The sequence below is a fragment of the Aquila chrysaetos genome, chromosome 5 (assembly GCF_900496995.4).
Source record: "Aquila chrysaetos chrysaetos chromosome 5, bAquChr1.4, whole genome shotgun sequence".
In the NCBI taxonomy this organism is placed as follows: Eukaryota; Metazoa; Chordata; class Aves; order Accipitriformes; family Accipitridae; genus Aquila; species Aquila chrysaetos.
This window is the reverse complement of record NC_044008.1, coordinates 52,953,133-52,971,245: the sequence shown is the minus strand read 5'-3', so window position 1 is coordinate 52,971,245 and position 18,113 is coordinate 52,953,133. Positions and strand designations below refer to the sequence as shown.

The 18,113-nt window shown below is 48.5% G+C and overlaps 1 protein-coding gene across 1 annotated transcript in view; it reads left to right on the top strand.

The window, feature by feature from the left end:
• The first annotated feature begins 719 nt into the window (after positions 1-719).
• ACAN (aggrecan) overlaps positions 720-18,113 on the top strand; it is a 28,679-nt gene continuing 11,285 nt past the window's right edge. The window contains exons 1-14 of the mRNA XM_030016364.1: positions 720-789; positions 1,334-1,705; positions 2,994-3,168; positions 3,729-3,856; positions 4,457-4,747; positions 6,519-7,031; positions 7,540-7,714; positions 8,134-8,261; positions 8,384-8,677; positions 8,840-9,034; positions 9,720-11,610; positions 11,791-12,030; positions 12,091-12,728; positions 12,969-13,367. Coding sequence (XP_029872224.1) covers positions 720-789; positions 1,334-1,705; positions 2,994-3,168; positions 3,729-3,856; positions 4,457-4,747; positions 6,519-7,031; positions 7,540-7,714; positions 8,134-8,261; positions 8,384-8,677; positions 8,840-9,034; positions 9,720-11,610; positions 11,791-12,030; positions 12,091-12,728; positions 12,969-13,367 — 5,509 coding nt within the window. The remainder of the gene's footprint in view (positions 790-1,333; positions 1,706-2,993; positions 3,169-3,728; positions 3,857-4,456; positions 4,748-6,518; positions 7,032-7,539; positions 7,715-8,133; positions 8,262-8,383; positions 8,678-8,839; positions 9,035-9,719; positions 11,611-11,790; positions 12,031-12,090; positions 12,729-12,968; positions 13,368-18,113) is intronic.

The window sequence follows — 18,113 nt, the reverse complement described above, 5'->3', positions numbered from 1 at the left end:
AAAACTTTCAGAAGTAGCAGGTGGCTCTGACTAATTGAGGCATCCCAAGAGGATGTTTTTAGGGTAGAATTAAGATGCCCAGAATTGTATCCTGGAGATTTCTTGTATCAGTTGAGGATCCATTTGCAGTTAAGGTTATGTGTGCTGTCAGTGCAAGAGTATTGGACCAAAGCATTATAACCTTTGGCTTTTCCACCACATAGAGGGCAGATTTCCCTTCAGAGCACTTTAAGGTATACAAAATGCATCCAATCATCTGGCCCAAGAGCCAGTGCTGGCTTGGATGGAGGATGCTGGTGAGGGGCAGCTCCTATTCTGAGGCAAAGGCTTAGCGGGTGTGATGGTCCCTCTTGAGTAAATACATAATAAGTGTGATGATCTGGTGGAAAATTGTCTTTCTGCTCCACAAGGAAGACTGAATCACAAGAGAGAGAATGGGAGAGCAATATAATAAGTGATCTATAATAACACTTCAGTCTGTTATACATAGCAGAGCATCTTATTTATTTGTCTCACAGACTCATTTCCTGAAGCAAGAGGCACTTTGATACGGCGTCCTTCCCCAAGGACCAGCTTTCACTGCCAGTCACATGTAGGAGGCTTAAGGGGCAGGTGAAAGCATTGCACTGCCCCACAGCAGCAGCCGCAGCACTTGGCTCCCTATGAACATACAGCTCTCATAAATCCTTTTTCCCTGTGTTGTTTCTTGCAGGTAAATTATGACCACTTTACTATTAGTGTTTGTGTGTTTGCGAGTCATCACCGCAGCCATCTCTGTGGAGCTCTCAGGTACGTGCCCTGGGGTGTGGGAAAGCGAGACTGAGTGATGTGCTGCACTCTGGTCCCATCCCCAAGCGTGGGCAGCTGCCAGAAATAAGTGTACCCAAGGTCTGCTCTGTGTACACACAGGGCTCCTCTATTTGGATGGCTGCTATGCCATAGCCTCTCACTGTTCTTGTGCTTGGGGAGCCAGGGAGATAGCTCCAGGTAAAGGCAGATTTATGGGGAAACTAAGGGAAGTTCAGCATTCCCTTTTTTAAAGCCTATCAGGTGTGATCTTGTAGTATGGGCAGCAGCTACACTGCAGTAGAGAGCCCTTCATTCCCACCTCCAGCACTGGTCCAAATCCCAAAAGCAACCATGGCACAAGGGTCATGGTTGCAACTTCCCTTTCTGCAAGTTATTTTCAGCAGACTAGACCAAAAAAGGTATGTCTGAATATGTGGGTAGAGGTTTGCAAAGCAGATATAGGCATTGGAGCATATGGAAGCACTGGATATTTTGGATTAAATGCGTTATTGATGTAACCATTGCTTTGTTTGGGAACTGGCAGACAGTAGTGATGGCCTGGAAGTGAAGATACCTGAGCAGTCTCCCCTGCGTGTTGTACTGGGAAGCTCCCTGAACATCCCCTGTTACTTCAACATCCCAGAGGAACAGGACACCAGTGCTCTGCTGACCCCACGGATCAAATGGAGCAAACTCTCAAACGGGACCGAAGTTGTCTTGCTAGTGGCCACCGGTGGGAAAATCCGGCTCAACACCGCATACAGGGAGGCAATCTCTTTGCCCAATTACCCCGCCATCCCCACCGATGCCACCTTGGAAATCAAGGCGCTGAGATCCAACCACACTGGGATTTATCGCTGTGAAGTGATGTACGGGATTGAGGACAGACAAGACACAATAGAGGTCCTAGTGAAAGGTGAGGTCCTGCCTTTGCTCTTTCCTCTCAAGATCTTGCTGCCTGGCCTGGGCAGAAGGGAGGAAGAACTATATGGGCAGAGAAGCTACTGCTCTCCCCACAGACAGAAACCTTTTCAGTAAGGTCACAGATAAGGCAACGGGTAAGCGAGCAGAAGCCGAGCCATGCATTTATTTTAGCAGGCTAGGACCAGACTAAACAAACCAGTAAAATGACTCATGGCAGATTATATGGCAATAAAATTACTCTTCTGGCAGAAGGTAAGTTACAGAGACAGCAAGATGACATCCTTGGCAGGAGGTGGTACTGGATACACTGGGCTATTGCTCAGAGGGGTGAAGCTGGAACAGGGCCTTTGTAAGACCTTTTATTTCTTCCAAACATTTTAGGAGATGGGATGCCCTCAGCTGGAGAATTGGTCTGTTGTGGAAAAACTTTCCCCATCATCTTGCAAAGCCCATCCTAGTAATAGGTGGATAAAATAACAAAAGTTTCCTACAATCCTTATCTGTATCGTGGTTTTTGTTTTCAGTGTAGGACAGGGAGACAGCTTCCACTACAACAGTTAACTGCTGTTCACATGCACTGGAGTACAATTCTGACAGTAAAGGCTGGGAGCCCCCGAATTGCCTCCTGGTGAATTTTCCACTTGACTTAAAGCCTGCTTGTGCCAGACCAGAGTGTACCGATAGCCATTCTTTATAAAGATCCCTGTTCATCAAAAAAATATGACTTAGATATGTTTGCAGCAGATCTGGAGATTGTAATTGTTTCCTGGGTGTTTGTACAGTGATTGACACTCTGCAAGCCTTGGTCCTGAGCAGGACCTTGGGAGGCGGCAGCTTTCAAACCTGCACAGCAGCACAGTCCCTGCTTTGCCCCACTAGCTGATTTCTGAACCATGCTTTTAAAACACTGCACAGAGCTGTATCAGGAAAGTATTGAGTCCTTCTGGCGGTGATATAGCTCTGTGTTCTGGGTGATGGATTTCCTCCCACTGTTCACACTACTATTCGGGTACCAGCTTTTAATGCACTGTGACTTTGTTACAGCACCATGGGAGGGCAGTCACTGTCTGAGGTCACCAATGTGCTCCACAAGGTCCTGTGAAAGGACCCCATCAAGTCATCCTTGGCTTGAGATGCTCAAATACAGACAATCAGCATAAATAATTCATTGTTTCTAGTTGACATGTAGTATCTGTTCTTTGAATCCATAACTTCTTTGGAAGAAAAGGGGCTTGTTGTTCTCTAGCAGGCGTGTGAGTGATGGCCATTGTGTTTTCCAGGCATCGTATTCCACTACAGAGCAATCTCCACAAGGTACACCTTGAACTTCGAGAAAGCAAAGCAGGCCTGTATCCAGAACAGTGCTGTCATTGCTACTCCTGAGCAGCTGCAAGCTGCCTACGAGGATGGGTACGAGCAGTGTGACGCTGGCTGGCTGGCTGATCAGACTGTCAGGTAATGAATGGTGGAGGGGAAAGGAAAGCCACAGCAGGGTCATTAGGGAAGGCCTTCTGTAACGAAGCCATGGACTGAAAACAGTTGCGAAATAGTTGCTACATAGCAGCTGTTGTAATTGCTGGTGTGCAGAGGGAGGTGGTGGATTGCAAGCCGTTCTCTGCCAGGGAGGGAATCTATAGTCGGAAAGCAGAGTGACCACTGTCCTCCTCAGCCGGTGGTGACAGCTGAGTGGACAATGGCTTAATCCTGATCCTTCATCCTCCCTGAACAAAACAGATGCTATGCCAAGATGCACAAGTGTGGCTCAACCGTACCGAGCTGTGCATCCCCCACTGGGGAGGCACCTTGGCCTGATGTCTTTGGCCAGTGCTCCCAGGGACCTGCTGTGCTCAGGACCATCAGAGGGAGGGCAGGACAGCAGATCATCCTTCCCCTTCCCCATAACCCAGGAAAAGCCATAAAGCATCACACTACGCAGTGCTCCGCAGCTCCCTCCCAGCCTTGCTGTGGCTGCCGGGGTCCTGCCCCCCACTCCTTACACACCCTCTCTCCCCCAGGTACCCCATCCACTGGCCCCGGGAGCGCTGCTACGGTGACAAGGATGAGTTTCCAGGAGTGAGGACCTACGGTGTCCGCGAGCCAGATGAAACCTATGATGTTTACTGCTATGCAGAGCAAATGCAAGGTGATTTGGGGCTTTTATTGCTACTAGACACAGAAGCAGCTAAAGCTTTGATCATGCCTAGACTGGACAACAGTAAATACAGAGGCAAAAGGCCTAGAGGCAAGACAGGTTAAAGATGGAAAAGTACATACCCAGCAAGGCCAGATGATCTCTACAGTGTCTTTGTTAGACCTTGGACAATTTTAATGTCAAATGACTAATGCAGTACAGAGGGTGGAGTCTGTCTAACCTCCACCAGAGTCCATGCCATCCTGTTTGTCTTTGGTCATCCATTTGTGACATCCAGAAGTGTCCATCACCCATGCTTATAACAGGGATCCATTGAAATATTCAGCACATCAGAACTGAAATTTTCCTTAATCTTCCTCTTGCCCTGTGGCTCCAGCTGGTTTGGTACGTTTTGCTCCAGTTTGTATTTGGTCTGTAAGACTCACTTTCTTCTGGTCTTCATAGACAGTCACCAACATGGGGTTGCGGTTCAGCTGTAATACACAGGACTTTTCATCTTATCCAGACTCTCAGGAGTGGGAAGCTGAAAGAAAGGGAATTGGGATTAAATTCTACAGCTTAATCCTGTGCTAATGGATGGTGTGATTGCAGGTAAAGTCTTTTATGCCACCGCCCCCGAGAAGTTCACCTTCCAAGAAGCTTTCGACAAATGCCGCAGTTTGGGAGCCCGTTTGGCCACCACGGGAGAGCTGTACTTGGCCTGGAAGGATGGCATGGACATGTGCAGCGCAGGCTGGCTGGCTGATCGCAGCGTCCGCTACCCCATTTCCAGAGCACGGCCCAACTGCGGAGGAAACCTGGTGGGCGTGCGGACGGTGTACCTGTACGTCAACCAAACGGGGTACCCTCACCCCCACTCTCGCTATGATGCCATCTGCTATGGTGAGTGCATCAGGGCTGTGAGACTAAGCAATGTGTCTCTACACATCAGCAAGCAGGAACTCCCTCCCCAAAGCTAACCTCTCGCTGCTTTAATTATTTTTTTAAAAAAAGTAGGGGGGAAAGCAGGTTTGGCAAAGGACTTAGTCCCCCATTCATGTTCAGGTAGGAAGTGGATCCAGAAAGTGCATGGATGCCTGGCCTGTATGGGAGGACTCTGAGGAGGTGGGTGTAACACAACCCTCTTCTCTCCAGTCCTCCCACACCTTCCAGCTTTGGTAGCTCGCCTGGAGACATGGAGCAGAGCTCAGGCGCTTCATGTACAAGATCTTGAATGCTGGAGGTGGAAAAGAAGGAAAAAGAGAACAGATCTGACCCTGTAGATGTGTATAGTGCTGTGATGTGGTACAGACATGTGCCTGAGTTTCCACACTGGTTTAAATCAGAGACTGCTGCAGTCTCTGGCAATCAGAAATGGGGCAAAATTGCACCTCGTAAGTCAAGAGCATCCCAGCTGCTCCCCCTTTCTTCTAACTGCAGACTTCTCCCTGCAGCAAAAAGGGGGCAAAGCACAGGAACATATGGTCTATTCAAGGCAACCAGAGGCTAATATTCATATAGGATTGCCATCTTTAAAAAAAATAACAACAATATTTTAAAATACATTTTGAAACCCCTTTGATACAGACCTATTGTGCCCAGATGCATGCATGATCAGTGTGTCAGTAGGCCCTGTAAAACCTACCAGACCCCTTCAAGTTATCCAGCTATGTGGCCAAGCTAAAGACTGGTCCATCAAGCCACAGCCTTCTGGTTATCTCAGGATATGCATCTGAAACTGCTGAGTACAGCCAGTCCTTGGCTGAGCATCTCTAATTCTCTGAATGCCTTGAGGTTTGAGAGGTACTGACTAAAACGAACTAGCAGGAAAATGGAATTGGAAATAAATAGAGCAAGGAAAGCAGTATTAGGGGAAAAGCCTGACAATGTCTCATTATCTCTCCCTTCCCAGCCAAGACCTGCCTTGCTCCATATCCAAGATGTGCCTCCTTCACCTGCCCAGTTCTGTTTTATGCTACTCTTTAAACCGCCGTCCTTGCTGTAGGCTGACCTGCTCAGTGGCATGTTAAGCACATTCTCCTACACCCAAGGGATGTGACTTGAGCAGAAAAGTGATTTGGGAGGGGAACGGTGGGAGTAGTTTGAATGTATTTGGTACAGCAAGTGGCCTTGGCTGTCCTGGTGATGGAGTTAGCATGCTTATATGTGATGAGCTCTTAAGTCGTCGCCTGGGCAGAGCAGAAGGAGATCGTGATCCCGCTGAGACTTCATGCATTGAGTGAGAGGATCCTGTTGTCTTTCTCCCACGGCTCAGACCTGCTGTTTAGGTTATGCAAGCTCCCTCACTTCCCTCCGGCCACCTTAAATTCCTTGCAGCAGGCACTAGAGGTCAGTGCAGACTTGGATATGGGCAAGGTGTTCCCGGGAAGGAGAGCTGGGAGGAGAGCAAGGAAAGTCCTCTCTGATTTATCAGCTGTGGAGCATGCGGTGGCTCATTGCCTCTAACTCATGAACATGCCCTCCATGCTGAGGTGTTATACAGAGCCATAGTGGAGGAAGGACAACCACTTCTTTTACCAGACCGTCATGATTTCCCTGATCCTCTCAGAGCCAGCAAACACCCAGCTGCTTCTTGGAGGCAGCACCAGCACAGTACACCTTGCTACACTGACCACGTCCTCCTCTCTGATGGCTGCTTTGTCTCCTCATGTAGGGGACGACGCTGAGACTCTTGTCCCAGGGCAGTTCATCGACGAGACGGGAAGCGAGCTGGGCAGCGCTTTCACTGTCCAGACCGTCACCCAGACCGAAGTGGAGCTATCTCTGCCACACAACGTCACGGAGGAGGAGGCCCGTGGCAGCATCGCCACCCTGGAGCCCATTGAGATCACACCCACCACCACCGAGCTGTACGAGGGCTTCACTGTCCTGCCCGACCTCTTTGCCACCAGTGTCACAGTAGAGACAGCTGCCCCAGAGGAGGAGAACGTGACCAGGGGGGATGTCACAGAGGTGTGGGCTGTACCTGAAGAGATCACCACCATAGCTTTAGGCACTGCCATCACCACTGAAATGGCAGAGGTGAGCTCGGTGGAAGAGGTCGTGGGGGTGACTGCCACACCAGGACTAGAGCCTGCCTCGGTGTTCACAGTGGAAGATCAGCTCGTGCGAGTGACAGCAGCCCCTGGTGTCGGTCTCCTCCCTGAGCAGCCCATCTCCCCCACGGGTAAGTCACCTGGAGTCCAAGAAACATGGAGAACAATTTCTCCTAGAGTTAACGATTCAGCTGAAAACAGCCTAAGCTTCTGCCTTCACAGAGGGCATCCAGGTCCCTGAACGTGTGCAGGCCTGTTTGGGATAAGGGACAGGCTGAGTGTCTCCACTGCGGTAGGACAGGAGGGGTGAGGAGGAGGCTGTGGGCCACCCCATCATGTGCGGAAAAGGGTTCAGCTGGTTGATGCTTGGGGCTGCAGCAGTCATACTGTGCACTCACATGTGCATCTGGCTCCAGGGAAGGGGAAAGTCAAGGTAGGAAGATCCTAGAGGAGGGCTAAAGAGATCCCCAGAACATTGCCCTCCATGGCAGTGGAGCTCAATGAATGAGGCATCTCCATCAAAGTGGGTTTGACAGGCACTGGTCCTTGCATTGTTGCTGGGAAGACCCTTTCTGGTCACGCATCTCAGTGGAGGGGGGTCCTGTATCTACTGTCTCACCACGGCTTGTCTTCCCCCAGGTGTGGTGTTTCACTACCGTGCTGCCACCAGCAGATACGCCTTCTCCTTCGTCCAAGCCCAGCAGGCCTGCCTTGAGAACAGCGCAGTTATCGCCACTCCTGAACAGCTCCAAGCCGCCTACGAGGCTGGCTTTGACCAGTGCGATGCCGGCTGGCTGCGGGACCAGACAGTCAGGTAAAACTATATTGGCTTTGGGAAGACACCCTTCAAAATGACTATTCAGCCATGAAACTGAGGCTTTACTCTGGTCTGTCCTGCTGCTCTGCTCATCAGCATCTAAAGCTTTCCTGACCTAAGGTTCTCTCCAGGCCATGATATCTGGTGGCCAATAGACCTGTTCTCAACCTGTCCTACCTGTTTCCTAACCTGTGTATACTTCCTGCAGCGGTGAGCTTCCCTGACATGTAGTAGAAATGGAGGAAAGTTTGTATTTATTGCCTCAAGCTGTAAGTGGACTTGTTTCCGTGTCACTGTGGGGGCTCTGAGCACCTCTGATGGTGAAGCGTTTGAGTCCAGCTCCCAAGTACACTGAGGTTCTTCGGTCCAGGGTACATAAGGCTGACCCTGGGTTACCTCCTCTCTTCTTTCGGTAGGTATCCCATTGTGAATCCCCGAAGTAACTGCGTAGGAGACAAAGAGAGCTCTCCGGGTGTGCGTTCTTACGGCATGCGCCCAGCCTCAGAGACCTACGATGTGTACTGCTACATCGACAGGCTCAAGGGTACATTCTCCCCCTTCCCTCGGCACATGGCTGTGAAGCAAAAATGTGCTTCACACCTCCACATTTGCATGGGAGGGGGTGGGATGCAGGGTCTCATGCCTGTTTTCTCTCCCATCCCTCAGGCGAGGTGTTCTTCGCAACCCAGCCAGAGCAGTTCACCTTCCCAGAAGCTCAGCAGTACTGCGAGAGCCAAAACGCCACGCTGGCCTCTGTTGGCCAACTCCACGCCGCCTGGAAGCAGGGCCTGGACAGATGCTACGCAGGCTGGTTAGCCGACGGCAGCCTCCGCTACCCCATCGTGACCCCCCGTCCCACCTGTGGGGGGGACGCGCCTGGCGTGAGAACCGTCTATCAGCACTACAACCAGACGGGCTTTCCCGACCCGCTGTCCAGGCACCACGCCTTCTGCTTCAGAGGTACCCTCCAACCCCTTACAGGACATGTGGACTTGTCTCCTCGGGGAAGGGTATTTCATGAGGGAGGTTGGGCACATCGGTGTGCTGGTTTGGGTGAAGAACTTCACCGGCATCTTGGACTGTGAATTTCTGGAAACTCCCTCCAATACCTTTCTGTTCCAGCTCTGCCACCTGCGGAGGAGGAGGGGGTCGCCTCGTTCTTTGAAGAAGATGTGCTGGCAACCCAAGTGATCCCTGGAGTGGAGGGGGTACCCTCCGGGGAGGAGGTGACCGTGGAGACAGAGTTTGCTACGCAACCTGAGAATCAGACAGCGTGGGGGACAGAGGTCTTCCCAACCGACGTCTCACTGCTCTCAGGTGGGTCAGAGCTGCCCCATCTGCTGGGTCACACTTGGCTGGTGTTGTAGGATTGGGACACTCCCAAAATAAATGGGCTGTGTCCTTGCTGAAGGGGACTCCCTCTAAATCTAGGTGATTATCACCTTATTAGCAAAGCCTGAGGCTGCACACACAGGAGGAGCTACACATGTATATTTTTTAACTTTTGTCTAAGACTGAACTAAATAACCAGCAGACCAGCATGCACAGCATTGCCAGAGCACCACACAAAATATTGTGCATCTGAGATGGGGAAGGCAGGCTAGAAACCGATCTCAGGCCATGCCTTCTAGAGAGGGCAGAGCTACAGTGTGGTCAGAGCAGCACTAAACTTTTTGTCTTCCACATGTCACCTCCGAGGAAGCAGTAGCTTGGTTTTGGCACCCGGGAATTGGTGTCGCTGTTGCCGTCCTGCTGTGTCAGAAGATTATATATTCTGTCAGTTTCCCAGAGATATTTAATTTATAGTAGTTTAAGATATAACGTTTATTAACAAATTTGAAGGGACCAAATTATTTCTGCAAGCACACAGGACTTTGTGCCTTTATCCCAAAGGTATCAGTTTGGAGGTAAAATCAATCAGGAAATTGTTAATAGCTTCTTTAAAACAATTTAGTAAATAATTTTCCTATCTCCCTCTCTTTGTTCATTCTTTCTTTTCCAGTGAGTCCATCTGCTTTTCCCCCAGCTACTGTAATACCAGAGGAAACAAGTACCGATGCTTCCATCAGCGAAGTGTCAGGGGAGGTGACTGCATCTGGAGAACATCAAGTCAGTGGTGAATCTTCAGCATCCGGGTGGGTACCTGGAGTCCTGGATACGAGTGAAGAACCGACTTCTGGAGTTTTTGAACTTAGTGGAGAACACTCAGGGATCGGGGAAAGTGGATTACCATCAGTAGACCTGCATACCAGTGGCTTTCTACCTGGAGAAAGTGGGCTACCCTCAGGGGACGTGAGTGGCGTGCCTTCTGGCACTGTTGACATCAGTGGCTTACCTTCTGCAGAGGAAGATGTATCGGTGTCTACTTCGAGGATACCAGAAATTAGCGGGATGCCATCTGGAGTGGAAAGCAGTGGGCTGCCTTCTGGATTCAGCGGAGAAATCTCTGGCACTGAGCTAGTCAGCGGCGTGTCATCTGGAGGGGAAAGTGGATTCGCCTCTGGTTTTCCTACCATCTCTCATGTGGATACCACATTGGTGGAAGTTGTAACAACTGCACCAGAACGGCAAGAGGAGGGAAAAGGATCCATTGGAGCCAGCGGTGAAGGAGATCTGTCAGGGTTCCCATCCACTGACTGGGTCACCTGTGGCGGAGCCCAAGGTTTACCTTCAGGAGCTGAGCTCAGTGGGGAGCCTTCTGGGGTGCCCGAGCTCAGTGGGGAGCCTTCTGGCGTGCCCGAGCTGAGCGGGGAGCCTTCCGGGGTGCCCGAGCTGAGCGGGGAGCATTCTGGGGTGCCTGAGCTCAGGGGGGAGCCCTCCAGAGGGCCTGAGCTCAGCGGGTTGCCCTCAGGACTGGGTGTCAGTGGAGAACCATCTGGAACACATGAGGTCAGTGGCCTGATGGACCTAAGTGGCCTAACTTCTGGTGTCGATGGAAGCGGTGAGGCTTCGGGCATTACCTTTGTAGATGCCAGTTTGGAGGAAGTGACAACCCCCTCAATTACACGAGCAGAAGCAAAAGAGATTTTGGAAGTCAGTGGAATGCCTTCAGGAGGTGAAGATGCATCAGGCATGGCATCTGGGAGTTTAGACAGCAGTGGTGAGCCTTCTGGGTATGTAGACTTTGGTGGGAGTGTTTCTGGAGTGCTCGAGATGAGTGGACATCCAAGTGGAGTGATTGACAGCAGTGGAGAAGTCTCTGGAGTTGATGTCACCAGTGGCCTACTGTCTGGAGAGGAAAGTGGACTCACCTCTGGCTTTCCCACCGTCTCTCTTGTGGATACCACTTTGGTGGAAGTTGTAACACAGATGTCAGTTGCACAGGAGGTGGGAGAAGGGCCATCTGGGATGATAGAAATCAGTGGATTTCCTTCTGGAGACAGAGGACTATCTGGAGAAGGGTCTGGAGCCATGCAGACTAGTGGGTTTCCTTCAGGGACAGAAGACTTCAGTGGAGAGCCATCCGGGATCCCATACATCAGTGGAGACATTTCTGGAGCCACAGACCTAAGTGGACAATCTTCAGCAGTGACTCCTATTAGTGGGGAGGCCTCAGGGCTTCCAGAAGTCACTTTAGTCACTTCTGATTTGGTGGAAGTTGTGACAAGACCAACGGTATCACAGGAACTGGGTGGGGAAACAGCTGTCACATTTCCCTACAGTTTTGGGCCAAGTGGTGAGGCCTCTGCATCTGGTGAACTAAGTGGGGAAGTATCTGCATTGCCAGAAAGTGGTATAGAAACATCAAGAGCTTATGAAATCAGTGGTGAAACATCTGCATTTCCTGAAACTAGTATAGAAACATCCACAATTCAAGAAATCAGTGGGGAAACATCTGCGTTTCCTGAAACAAGTGTAGAAACATCCACAATTCAAGAAATCAGTGGGGAAACATCTGCATTTCCTGAAACTAGTGTAGAAGCATCCACAATTCACGAAATCAGTGGAGAGACATCTACATTTCCTGAATTTAGCATAGAAACATCAACGATTCAAGAAATCAGTGGGGAAGCATCTGCATTTCCTGAAGTTGTCATAGAAACATCCACAAGTCAAGAAGCCAGGAGTGAAACATCTGGATATCCTGAAATTGTCATAGAAACATCCACAGTTCAAGAAGTAAGTGGGGAAACCTCTGCATTTCCTGAAAGTAGCACAGAAACATCCACAATACAAGAAATCAGTGGGGAAACATCTGCATTTCCTGAAATCAGAATAGAAACATCCACAAGTCAAGACATCAGTGGGGAAACGTCTGCATTTCCTGAAATTAGAATAGAAACATTCACAAGTCAAGAAGCCAGGGGAGAAACATCTGGATATCCTGAAATTAGCATAGAATCATCCACAGTCCATGAAACCAGTGGAGAAACATCTGCCTTTCCTGAAATTAGCATAGAAACATCCACAATCCATGAAACCAGTGGAGAAACATCTGCCTTTCCTGAAATTAGCATAGAAACTTCTACAGTCCATGAAACCAGTGGAGAAACATCTGCCTTTCCTGAAATTAGCATAGAAACATCCACAATCCATGAAACCAGTGGAGAAACATCTGCCTTTCCTGAAATTAGCATAGAAACATCCACAATCCATGAAACCAGTGGAGAAACATCTGCCTTTCCTGAAATTAGCATAGAAACTTCTACAGTCCATGAAATTAGTGGAGAAAGTTCTGCATTTCCTGAAATTAGAATAGAAACATCCACAAATCAAGAAGCCAGGGGGGAAACATCTGCCTATCCCGAAATTAGCATAGAAACATCCACAGTCCATGAAACCAGTGGGGAAACATCTGTATTTCCCAGAATCAGCATAGAAACCTCAACAGTCCACGAAACCAGTGGGGAAACATCTGCCTTTCCTGAAATTAGCATAGAAACTTCGACGGTCCACGAAATCAGTGGGGAAACATCAGCATTTCCTGAAATTAGAATAGAAACATCCACAAGTCAAGAAGCCCGAGGTGAAACATCTGCATTCCCTGAGATTAGCATAGAAACACCAACAAGTCAAGAAGCCAGTGGTGAAACATCTGCCTATCCCGAAATTAGCATAGAAGCATCCACAGTTCAAGAAGTAAGTGGGGAAACCTCTGTGTTTCCTGAAATTAGAATAGAAACATCCACAAGTCAAGAAGCCCGGGGTGAAACGTTTGCATTTCCTGCAACTAAAATAGAAACATCCACAGTCCACGAAACTAGTGGGGAAACATCTGCATTTCCTGAAATCAGCACAGAAACATCCACAGTCCACGAAACCAGTGGAGAAGCATCTGCATTGCCTGCTGCTAACATCAACACAGCTGCCACATCTTTGGCCAATGGTGAGCCTTCTGGTGCTCCCAAGGAGAAGGAAATTCCTGATGCAACATCTGGAGCTGTGACACACTCGATCGCAGGCATTTCAGGGGAAATATCTGTCCCAGATGTTGTAATTAGTACCAGTACTCCAGATGTTGAACCAACACAGGGACCCAGGAACCCTGAAGAGGGTCAGCTTGAAATAGAGCCCTCCCCTCCCGCAGTGTCGGGACAAGAGATGGAGACAGCTATTGTTCTGGACAATCCCCATCTGCTGGCCACCACTACTGCTGCCCTGCCTCAAGTCTCACAAGAAGCAATAGATGCATTAGGACCCACTACAGAAGGTACTGTGTCTTCTTGTATGGAAGGGAACACGCAATGGAAGGGAAGGAAGGGAGGGGGCATAGCTGTCACTTTTTTGCTTCTTCTACAGCAGAGAACATTAAGAGAAGCAGACTTCGCCAGAACATTATTGTGGTGGGAAGCCATAAACGTGGGGGTTTTCACAGGTCGTGTTCAATAGCTTCTGTCTTAACAAATGATAGTCTGTGTTTGGGCAGGTAATGCAGTTATCCAGCCACAATAACTGCATCCCCAGAAGCCTCCAGGACTTCCCTCCTGCCTGTCCATGGCAATTACATGTCCCTGGGGAGAGCAGCAGAGGACCAGTTCAAGGGAAGCACCAGGAGATGCATATCTGGCCTTATCCCACTGCACCATAGCAGTAGGTATCAGTCGCTCCTCTGAATTGCTGTTGCTGGTGGACGCAGCTGCACCCCAGCCATGATGAGCAGCCCGGTGGAGCTGGCACGTGCCAGGAACATGATGGAGGCATCATCTGCTTGTGCCCCCCAGGGTACCCGGGCCATCACTGGGACATAGGCGAGCTCTCACCTCAGTGCTGCTGGAGGTGGGAGCTCGAAAAAGAGTATTCTGTGAATGGTCATTGAGAGCCACTGTGACCAGGTCCCTGAGTGTGATATAGCTGGGAAAGGCACCAGGGCATTCATGCCCCCTCTGAAATTGCTCTAAGCCATTGGTATAATCTAGAGAAAACAACAATTTTTTTCTTCTCATGTGGAAACGAGAGCAAAGACGGCTCCACCTGCCAGAGGCTTCCACCCTGGCTAGGGGATGCAGCTGAAAAGTTGGGTAAGACAGGCTGCAAGTCTCTGTCCTGTTTTGTTTCTCTTTCCGTGATGTGTTGACTTGCTACCTGTATCCCCAAGTGTTTCATAGCACTTGCTCCCGAGTGGGAGGCTGGCAATCAGCAGCTTTGTAGTGCTGAGGGGGAAGAAGCAAAGCAAGCCAGCTGGGGACAAAAATCTCTGCTCTGAGCATCATCTGCGCTGAGTGCAATGTTTGCATCAGGCAAACTGCTCCGATCCCTTTGGCACAGGGCGTGGCCGCCCTCTGGTCTGTGTCTTACATTGCTCTCTGCAGCTAGAATGGGCTAAATGTGTGAGATGATGCTCAGAGCATCACTACCTTTCTTCAGCTCTGCTGATAAATGCCCTTCCTTCCACCCTGCCCCTTTTTGGTGCTGTAGCACTCTGTCTTTGGTAGGATCCCTTGCTGCCAAGTATAAACAGACAAAATATTTAAATCTGAGTAACCATTTATGGTGAACACACTCTGCTAGCTTTCTGACGAGCTTCCCCCGAGCAGTGTTCACGTGCTGTGGAGGCATTAGGATACTGCAATGAGAAGAAAACGAGATGGGATGTTGTTGTGCTTGCTGGTGGCTGCTTCTTGGCCAAGGGAGGAGCCCAGTCACGATAACACAGGATGTCCTGCAACATCCCTAGCCAACGGCTTGGTTTCATTGTGCTGCAATCAGGAGCAGGGTCCTGGGGACAGGCCCTGTTTGAAAACCATCAATGCTTGCACTGTTGTATGAAGGTCCTACATATGCCCAGTCCTCAATGGGCCACACGTTCATGTAGGATATATTGCTTAAGTATGGTACAAAATGTATGTGCAGAGAGATTTGCTCAGTTCCTTCCAGCAAAAGCAATATTAATTCCACCTGCTTCCCACATTACCTCCTGAACTTTTTGGTTAATTTACACCATTCAGCATAGGTAGCTCTGGACTCAGTAAGGGTCTGTAAGTGCAGGGCTTTGTGAAGCTCAGCCTGGTTTCTAACATCATTTCCATCCCCAAAGTGTTTTGAATGAGTCACTGCATTTCCCTCTGCGTCACTCCTCTCCCTCTGAGAAAACAGGTAATCACAAACCTTTGTTCAGCCCTGTTCATAACACATTTGAGGTCCTGTCTGTCTCTGCTGAGCAACTGCACAGCGGATGCTGCAAGAGTGCGTGAGGGCAAGTCAGTGGGGTCATTCCCACAGCACTGGTCCAGCCTGGCATGACATCGGGTAGGGTGCATGGGGCACCTGGCAGGGTGCTGCAGGATTTAAGCACCCAAAAGCCCTCCTTGCGCACCTAATGGGCTCTGCTTTTGGGCCATGCCCGCTGCCACGTCCAAGCCTGGAGACAAAAACAACCCAGCAAAGGCAGGGTTGGGAGGAAGGAAGGAAACTAGCCAGTGAGGCTCTGGAAAAAAAAAAAAAAAATTTAAAAATTTTTGGCTCCAAAGTATGGTTTTATTTCACTGCTTTTTCTTTTTATAAATTACCCACAAGGCGATTGCCAGATTCTTCAGAGCGTTTGTTAGCCAACATTCTTGTGAAGTATTTTGAAAGAAAACCATGTGTTCAGCCGCTCATGTGTGAAGAAGCTTGAAAAATGTTCTGAAATTAGAACATGTTGTGTATTTCCAAGTCACAGAGATGACGATGTAGCAGCTGGGGTTTCTTAACAGGTGACAAGGAGAGCTAAGCGACCACTGCATGAAGTTTAATTGTAGACTCCTCATAAACTAGAGATGGGCTTGAGTACACGTGTGGCTGTTGCTCCCACCAGGGAAGATATTCTAGGGTAAAACTTCTCTTTTTATTGGTAAGCTTCTTTACTACAGTGTCCCTATAGGGTCAAATACAGTCCTGGTCGGAGTCTGAAGGAAGCTCATCCAGGTGGCAAGAAAGTGTATTGACCATGAACTTGCAACACCCCTGCAACAAGGTGAACTTCTTCTAGAGAATTAGAGCAAAGTAATGACAAAAGAAGCGGGGAAAAGAAAAACTAATCACAGATTTCCTTTTTTGGGTCATTACTCTTTACAGTGCTCTGGGGATTGTGAACATGGAAAGTCTACAAGGAAGAGCCATAGGCTGGAACCCAGAATGCTACTTCCCATGTTGTTGCTGCCTTTTTACCCGAAGCTTCCCAGTCTTGAAATTTAGCTCTTGCAAAAAAGATCAGTTCTAACATCTGTGCCTTGTGCTGTGCTCAAGTTTGTAGGATGTAAGGGATGCCCATTAGGTGCATTTAATTTTGACTAACATTAAAGCACGGGTGAAGCTAGTTCAGCTTACAGAAGGAGCTTAGAGTGAGGAGCAGGGAGGCATCTGGCTGTTGCCCTCTTGTCCTGTCGTTGAAGGGTTAGATCCAGCAGTCTTTTTTAGTGGGATGGTCTAAGAAGAATGATATTTTTCTGCTCTGCTGTAGTCTCTACTTCCCTCTAAAAGCCAGAGCCAGAAGCATATAAGACGACCGAAGATTAACGCTTGGAATGCCAGTATTTTTTAGTATTTAACCAAATTGAAGGCTATGCATGCACGTCTTTAGTCAGCAGTTTGATTCCTCCACGAGGACAGGAACCCCACAAGCTTGAAGAATTGTCCATAAGCTTGGCTTCTTCATCCAGAGTTTTGCCAACTCAGCGGGTCTTTTTGCTTCTGGTAACATTTGAAGAGAAATAATTATTAGTTGAAAAAAGCATGCTGGCGCTTCAGTGAAAGGCTGTGGTTTGGAGCACTCTGACCAGTCAATGACTTAAAAACTTCACTCAGGTTGGGGGAAAAAAGAGAAATGTGCTGAAATGGCAGCTATCTATGTTAAGTTTTGCTTGTCTGGTGAAACGAGTTCATGAAGTCTGCTGCCTATGGCCCTGACACAGCTGAAGGTTAGAATCCAAATGAGGAAAGGTCTCAATGGGCTTTCCTCATTCTTCATGCCCTGGAATTCCAAAGGATAGAATTTTGTTAGTCCACAGAAGATCAACCGAGAAGAAAAAAGTCTAGAAAACATTCACCTGATGCATAAAGTTTCATCTAATGTGGAATGAAGAGTATGTTCTCAAGGAGGAGATGGAGGTACCAGTCCTGGCTGAGAGACAAGCAAAAGCACAGGCCATTTGTGGCTGACCAGATGATTTGATGTCTCCTGGATATACTGTCTATTTTGCATCAGAAGTTTAGTAGCTTAATTAAAACCTTTCTCCGAAGAGGCAACCTACAGTCCTGGATTAGCATTATATACATGTCAGTTTACTTCTACACATAATATTTTGGAGGCAGAGATGTCCAAATTCCCTGAGGTCTCCTTCTGTGAGAGTGTTGGACAAATTGAAAGTCCCAGCAGATCAACAGGTTCTCCTGGAAACTTGCTGTTCTCTAGATGAATATAGCTTTTTAAGACTGTAGCAATATCTGCCCCTTCTGCTGCATGGAGGCTTTGGTTAGGTTTAATTATTGTAGTTAATTATTTTAATGACTTAATTGCTCATCGTAAGTCACTAGCTGGCTATGTGATGTTTGATGCTAGCATTTTACTTAAAACGTGAAAGAACTATTTTCCCTCACTCCTTTTCTTGTAGGAGTCACCCTACAATTGCTCCAATGTTTTTCTTCACTGTTTGAGCTATCAGATCAGCAGTTCAGACTTCCCAGGAGTCTCTGAAAAGCAAATTTAATTTGTATCTAGATTATTTTTTTTCCTCAGTCTCTAGAAGATAATTATCTAGCTGGTCTCCAAGTCCCTGTTTGCATAATCACACTTGTAAGGAGACCTATAAAGAAAGGGTGAGGGGCACAACAGGGACTGTTGGACATCCTGAAAATGCCTTGCCTTTCTGTCTTACATTTTCCTCTCTGCAGAACAAAACCAGGAGTTTAAATCCTAGGGTATATTTCTAAACCTGTTACTCACAGCTTCAACGAAACTATACAGTTTGTTCAGGGCTTG